At 31.4% G+C, this 7,948-nt stretch overlaps 1 protein-coding gene across 1 annotated transcript; it reads left to right on the top strand.

Moving 5' to 3' along the window:
- The first annotated feature begins 637 nt into the window (after positions 1-637).
- Positions 638-4,660, top strand: LOC110621214 (probable mediator of RNA polymerase II transcription subunit 26b). The gene is made up of 9 exons (XM_021765396.2): positions 638-1,805; positions 2,003-2,071; positions 2,177-2,259; positions 3,047-3,114; positions 3,193-3,320; positions 3,443-3,470; positions 3,591-3,898; positions 3,979-4,069; positions 4,207-4,660. The coding sequence occupies exons 1-9, from the start codon at positions 1,278-1,280 to the stop codon at positions 4,332-4,334; spliced, it is 1,431 nt and encodes a 476-aa protein (XP_021621088.1). The 5' UTR covers positions 638-1,277; the 3' UTR covers positions 4,335-4,660.
- The last annotated feature ends 3,288 nt before the right edge of the window (positions 4,661-7,948 follow it).

Here is a 7,948-nt window from a genome sequence, read left to right on the forward strand (position 1 = left end):
TATGATAATTTTATAAAGAGTCACATAATTTATTGCCATGTATATGTGCCACCTCATCCGACATATTTAAAATTGTACGTTTTTACTTGTTTAAATTAATAAAATTATTTTGCTTTCCAAGTAAAATAATTATTTTTTATTATTTTATTTTTATAGCTATTTCATTTTTTAACTCAATTAAAATCTAATAACTAAATAATAACTGTGAATAAATAATTCTCCTTTCTTTTACTTTATTTTGAAAAAAAAAATTCAAACTTAAAAATTTACTTTTTTACATTTTAATAAGAAAATCAATCAGCTATTTTAATTTGAGCTTTATTTTAATTAAACTTACATTTTTTTAATGTAACTTCCTTTTCATTTATTAATTTCATTTTATTTATCAATTTATAAATTTCATTTTCGTTTCAACATAGAAATTATTTTAACACAAAATAAACATAATTAATACTAAAAATAATTTTATGAACTTATAAAAAATATTTTTAAGAATAAAAATAATTTATATATAACTTTTGAATATCATAGAAAAAAAAAAAAAAAGATACTGCAGAGCAAACAGACAAAAGGTCCCCTACAGAGGCCACATTCTCTGTTTCTCTCTCCCTCTCCTCTCCCTCTCTCTCTCTTCCTCCCTCGTTATTTCTGCCTCTGGACAAAGTGCCCAATCGAGTCAAAATTCTGATTAGGGGAAAAAATTATTAATAATAAAAAATAAATCTTTACCAAACAGTAACAAAATTGAGAACCCATTTCCTCTAGTTACAAGGACAGTGGTTTTTGGTTTTTGTTAAAAGAAAAACGGAGGAAAATTTTCTGGCTTGTAGCAGACATCAAAACACTTGCTTTTCTGTAGAAGCCAAACAGAAAAGAGAGAGAGAGAGAGATAGAGAGGTAGACGAGGGTGGAATAGTTCTGTTGTAGTTGTCTTGTCTAAAAAATTCTGGGGTTTTGTTTTCCGGGAAAGTTTTATCTGAATCCGGGAAAAAGAGAAACCAAAATAAACCAAAGGTTTCTGTGTCGGATAGTGGATTCTCTATTTTTATTTCTTCACCGTCATATCCTGATTATCTTATCTTGACGTAAAAAAAGAAGAAATCTTTAATATTCAATAACATTAGCAACATCAAGTTTTTGATCGGAATCGAGAATTTCAAGCCTTAATTTTCTTTTTCCCGACGCATGAATACCATTTTTCATTTCCTGGGCACCCAGAAAACCTCCTGAACAACAAGAAAATCTTTACCCACTTTCTCGATCCGGGTTATCAAGTCATGATGAAATCCGGGTCGATAGATTACTGGAGGAATTATTTTAGAACAGCGAATTCTGATATTTTTAGTATCATCGATCATGCGATCATCGTTGCGGCCTCAGATTGTCCCAAAGAGTTTCGGTTGCGTAGGGATCGAATTGCGGAGCGTTTATTCTCTTCTAGATGGACTCGGTGCTCCGGTTGCAATCGGGTCGAATTGGCTGTGCCGGCTCACGAAGGTGAGAATGATGATGGTGGCTGCAAGAGAAGAGACGGTGGTTGTAGTAATGATGTTGATGATGATGATGAAGATATTGATATTGATGGATGTGAATTTGAGGGTGGAGGGAGCAAGGAGAGCAAGGTCAATAGTAGCAATAGAGATGATAATGATTTTGATAATGGAGAAGTGAATGTGAATGATCACTTGGTAAGTAATTATAGCTATGGAGAGGCTGAGGCTTTGACTGATGAGATTGAGGAAGAGTCTCAGGTAGTTGGTGAGGTCTTGAGGATCAAAGACATTCTTCTCAACAGCCGAGATGAGGTATTTCTTGATATTACTCAAGTTTGATATTGTTTGTAGATGTTTGAACTTTTGAAATATGTAGTTTTATGAATTTCTAAGGTGGGTTTGAGAGATTTTTGCAGAATTCTTTTGTTTGATGGGAGACTTTTCCAATTATTTGTGAATCTGATTGTAATGGTGTTTGACTGGTGTTTCTTTGATTGTTCTTGTGACAGTCTGATTCTGTGTTGTTTGAATCGTTAAGGAGGCTTCAATTGATGGCTCTGACTGTGGAGACACTTAAGGTTTGATCCATTTTCTTTTTCTTTGTCTTCTGATTGGTTTGTGTAATTCTAGTTTTTGAGTTCATTTACTTAAGTTCTTGGATTAATGATTCTTTCTTTCAACAGGCAACTGAGATTGGAAAGGCTGTCAATGGCCTCCGGAAGCATGGTTCAAAGGAGATTCGTCACCTTGCACGAACTCTTATAGAGTATGACTATGAGCTTATTGCCTTTGGCTCTTTTGTCTTCAAAATGTTCATCTGTGCTCCTAACATATTGTGATGTGAAGTATTCATTTATTGCCATTTGCTGGCTAGCATCTTTATTTTCTTATGTTTGCTAACCGGTGATCGATTTGGTAATTAAATACTTCGAACGGTCTAAAAGTGTTAAGCTTGGAAGTGTTCTGATCAGCCGATTTTACCATTTATATTAGTTTTATATCTTTCTTTCCAACCAATACAATTAATTATGGAGCTGCTGCTTCCATTCTAGTTTTTTTTTTTTGTTTTGTTACTTTGACATAGTAGTCCTTTCACCTAAGTTAGAGTTGCTTCATATCGGCTTGTTCGGCTTAGTATATGAATAAGCCAAGTTCTTGACTACCATATGTAGGTGGTAACATGTTTCTTAGCCAAAATTCAGTTTCAGTGAAAGCATGAAATCCCACTGCTCAAATATAGGTCTTACTGCAGTGGGTACTAGGGAGGACGAATTTCAACACTGTTATTCCACAGTGATATTTCAGTAGTTGGTTTCTCTTGAGCTCAAAACTGACCTTTGTGCTTGCGGATCACTTCACTTTCAATAAGCGTATTGAAAAGAAAATAAGTACTAATGGTTTTTGTATCCGTTTGGGTGAAGTCGTTGAGCATTTAATGATGCGCATCATTTTCATTTTTCAGTTAGTTCTTAACAACTGCAATTCTAACTTTTGGAATTTGATTTAGATATTAACTTAGAACATATATTTAGACTTTCTTTTGTTGGTTACAGTGGATGGAAAGTTTTGGTGGATGAGTGGTATAATGCTACAAAGGCTTTCGGAGGGAGCAACCTACAAAGTTAGTATTTTATTTTGTAATATATATGTATTTAGCTATCGAACTATTTCTGAAATCTGAATATTTGTGATTTTCTAGGTGATGAAGGTACTCCTGAGTCTTTGAATCCTTCTATTGTTGATGAAGAGGAAGAAGGGCTTCCATCTCCACCATTAGATGAAGGAGCTTTCTTTGCTACCCAAACTGCTGGGATAGAGCTCTCACAGGTATGCTTCTTTTTCCTTTTATTTCTTATTCAGTTTGGGTCAATAAATTTGCTTCTGCATTTTCTAACATTGAACTGACTGGTTATACTTTTTGGATTTTTCTATCATTGCCTCATGTGTAGTTCTTCGACGGCATGGATGACTTTGGAAGTGAGTTGAATCTGCCATCTCTTATGCTTCTTATTCCTGTATTAGCTTTTTCTGCACTGTTCTTTATTTGATTTCCCTGCGTTTTAGATTCATGATTATGAATGGGGAATGTTATTTCAGATCCTCGGAACAGTGGGGGATCAATCAAGAACCATGAAAATGGAACAAAACCTTCACCGGAGAATCACAATATCACAAAGAAAAAACAGCAGACTCCTAATGATGCAGTTGTTGCTAAGGACAACACTAGTCAACAAATGAGGAGGCAAGAAGCTGTTCTGAAGACTAGTAGACCCACAAATGCTGATTCTTGTCCCAGAAGACCTCTGAAACAAAGTGTTGATCAAAAAGCAAACAATGATTTGAAGATTATGCGAAAAACAGAAAAGGTTGTCAGCCAGAGAAAGCCTCCGAGTGTTCAGCAAGATGTAAGTATCAAATTTACTGTAGTTTTGGATATTGGCCACAAATAGTTATCTGATACGTGATATGTCCATTGTTCAACTAGAAATTCAAGTGTCCAGATGAAGTTGCTGTACAGATGAAACTGGAAGCCACCAAAAGGAAACTCCAGGAGCGATATCAGCAAGCTGAGAATGGTTAGTTCCGATGATAATTTAGTTTGCATTAAATTAACGTATCAAAGTAGTCGTTAGTGTCAAATATGGCAAATTTAATGCCGACTAAATTAGTGTGTCGAATAATGTCTAATAGCCTACTTCCTTTTATTGAACAGCGAAGAGACAGCGGACGATCCAGGTCATGGAGTTGCATGATCTCCCTAAACAGGGGCTTGTACAAAAAAATCAACACATGAGACCTGGAAGCCATAACCGGAATTGGGCACATGGACGGCGGCAATAGTCATAGTTACCTCAAGTTACATTTCAAAGTTTCTTCCTTCCTGGAAATCAGTGGAAGGATACTACAATAACTATTGGGGCATGCCTTGAATTGATTGTGCACCAAAAATAAGAACTCCATACATTGATCATAGAAGAAAAGACCATTTTAGACAATTACAGGGAAACAAACATTTGAAACTATTGTCCTATGTTCTGCATATTCAGGGATAGATACTTTTTTCTGAGGAAATAGGTGGGGCAGGGTTGTCTGAACTTGTGACTTATGCAGTGTAGATTCTTGACTTGGTACTGGGATGAAATGTCCATAGAAAATCTTCATTTGCACATGGCCATTCTTAATGACTGCATCTTTATTATTATTATTATTTTTTTGAAACTCTCTTATTCTCTCATAAAGAGACAATAGACATTTACTCCATAGAATAGTATGCATGAATTTGCACAGAATTATGATGTTCTAATTAAAACATGCTGTAGATTCTGTTTTCATGTTTTTACTATTTATATTATTTTCTTTTTTTTTTTTTTTGAAAGTAGATGTTTTGTGAATTGGATTATCCTCAATTAATAAAAATTTTTATGGGTTTATTTTGAAAAAAGAGGAAGTTATGGGTGGAATGATGAAATATAAGGGGAAAAAGATGCAGGTTGAAAATTTCAAATGCTGAAATTTTGAACAGTGAAGAGTTGGTTGGTATGGCGGCTGGTAGCTGCTTAAGTTTTAGTTGGAACAGTAGAATTTCATTTTGACAAGAAAATTTATATTTTCCGCTTGTTCTTAAAACACGTTTGCTTTGGTTTACCAAACTCAATTGCTGGACAGCTTTCAAAGTTTTCTAAAGGTGCTATTCTTATAAAAAGAAGAAAAAAAGAAAACTTTCTTCATGTGAAATTTATCTTCGAAATATATAATAAAATAAAAAATATTAAATTTTATATTTTATATTTTAATTTAAATTTATTTTTATATTATTATTAAAAATTTAAATATAAATAAATAGACTGAGAACACATTAATTATTTATTTTGTATTTTAATTATAATTTAGGAATAAATTTAAATCAAAAAATAAAATTTAATATTCTTAATACTAATATGTATTTAAGAGTCAATTTTAATTTTTTTTTCTGGTTTCTAATCTAAAAGTAAGAGTTTATTGGAATAATTTTTATTTCTTTTAAAATAATTATTTTTTAATATGAATATTGATAAAAATAAATAGATTGATCAAATTCTTTTTATTTTTAAATTTTGTTATTAAATTGATAATTTTAAATAAAATCTATAAATGGTTAAATTTATATTAAATGGAAATGGCAAAGGTGTAAGATTAATAAATCTACCATATATATATATAATTTACAAAAATAAATTTAAAGCGTAGAAAGCAGATTTTTTTATTTATAAATTTAATTTAATGATAAATATATCTGTATTAATTTTTATTTTTAATTTTTAATTTTTAATCTCCATACAAAAATAAATAAATAAAATTTTCAATCTTAAACAACTGTGGATAAACTTCTAATCCAACGCATTCTTTAACAAATCAATATATTAATTTTATTACAAGAAAAAAAAAAGTAATTTAATCTATTTTTAAGTTCATTTAATTCTAAACAAAATTTAAATTTTCACATTTTTTATTATTAATTAATTTCGTTAAAGTTCGATGATGAAAAGCATGTCGATAATAATTCAGTTGGATTGAGCTTTGATGAGTCCAACGTTGGAAACGTGATGCACGAGCGCTACAGCTGCTCAGCAGTAGTTAACTCGTTATAACAGTTACCGCCGCCGTTTTTACTGTCTTTATCTTTTTTTTTTTTTTACAGTGTTACCGCTGTCTTGTTTTACTAAATGCCACGGAGGATCGGACCGGCTTATCTTAAATAGTCAATAACAATTCTTTTGACTTTTTCTAGTCCGCAATGTGACGTGTGGAACCCACCATTTTTATTATAAAAATATCACACTTTTGCCATTGAACATGCACACACTTTCCCTTCTTTAAAATATGCATTCTAGTCTTGTCAAATATGCTTGTAAATTTTTTTTTATTTGAAATATTAGTTTATGCAATTTTTTGACTTTTTGTCAAGTTTATTCATCAATATATTTTTTTAACTGAATGCATTATAAAATTCAAAAGGGCAAAATATATATGCATAAAATGCAGCTTATAGCCGCGTAGTTTTTCCTCGGAGAACGGCCTCGACTTCAGTTTCTTTTTTTTTTTTTTTTCTGGTCAATGATCTTATTTTGCATTTATGCATTTTGTTGTTTCTATTTCGAAGGTCATTTTGGATTTGAAATTGAATTTTTCTGTTGTGCTGTTTAAATTTTTGTATTTTTTTAGTGTGTCGATTTGAGGTTTTTAATTTTTTTTTCTCCTTTGGTGGTTAACATTCGTAGGTCTTATGTTAGTAATCACTCAGTGGTTAGAAATTATTTTTTGTGAGAGTTCTCGTTGTCCGCTAGAGAAGAGTTTCGTTGCATGTGCGTGATCGCAATGGTTCCTGAATTTTCACGGTCAGGCCATGGAAAGTCTAATTTTCCTTAGGCTGCTGAGTTTGGCCGATGAATGTTCCCATCGCCCTATTAAGCTGTATTTCCTATTGCTCTTGGTTGGTGCTTTCCTCACCCAATATTGGTGGTCAGTCTTCTCCTTTAATTGATATCTCTTGGAAGTTCATTTTTTCAACCATCAATCGATTGTCTAGCTCGAAATCGGTGGTGGTGGTATGTTTCGGTGGGGTGGAATGTCAAGGAGGTTTTTACCAGTAATTTTACCGATGGCTTTTCAGTTTTGGTTTCTAGATTGAGTCTGTTGGATTGGATTGGATTCTGATCTAAGTTTGATTGGTGGACTAAATTGGTTTACTTGAGCTAAGATGGTTTGGATTGTTTTATTTGGACCAAATTTAAATTCTCTCATATAATTTTTGTCGATTTGAACTATGAAATTCAACGGCTGCTAATAGAAAAAATGCATTTATACAAAAATTTAGAACTTGTTTAAAATTTATTAGATTATGTTCATATAAATGTGCCTTATTTTTATTTTTATTTTATTAAAAAATAAAAGTTAATTTTAGAATTTCATTAAACCTGAAAATAAATCTATGAACATTTTATTTAGAATAATTTTATCTTGCGAAAGTTGCACCCATAGACTATTATCAATTATAGATAGATGAGACGAACATTTAATTAGTCTAAAAAATTTTATCCTAAAATGTTTCCACTCAATCCAATTTTGTATTTCTAAAGTTTTATATATTTAAAATATAAAACTAATTGATTACTTATGCTATACGGAAATTGATAATGTAATTGTTTGGGATTTGACAAAATTTATAATTTAGTTGATGCTATTTTAATTAAGAATAATTTAGTAATTTTTTTTTTATCATAGAAGAATATGTTAGTAGCCAAAGTTTCATTCAATTTACTAAACATTCATTTTTGTTAAAATTTATTATTAGATTATGATGGTGTTGAGATTTGGGAGTTATGAGATCATGACATCTAATTTAGGCAACATAATTTTAGGCCGTTAATGAACTGTTTAGGCGATGAGAGTAATAAATAAGAGTAATTGAATTGAAT

This window comes from Manihot esculenta, chromosome 8, assembly GCF_001659605.2.
Source record: "Manihot esculenta cultivar AM560-2 chromosome 8, M.esculenta_v8, whole genome shotgun sequence".
In the NCBI taxonomy this organism is placed as follows: domain Eukaryota; kingdom Viridiplantae; phylum Streptophyta; class Magnoliopsida; order Malpighiales; family Euphorbiaceae; genus Manihot; species Manihot esculenta.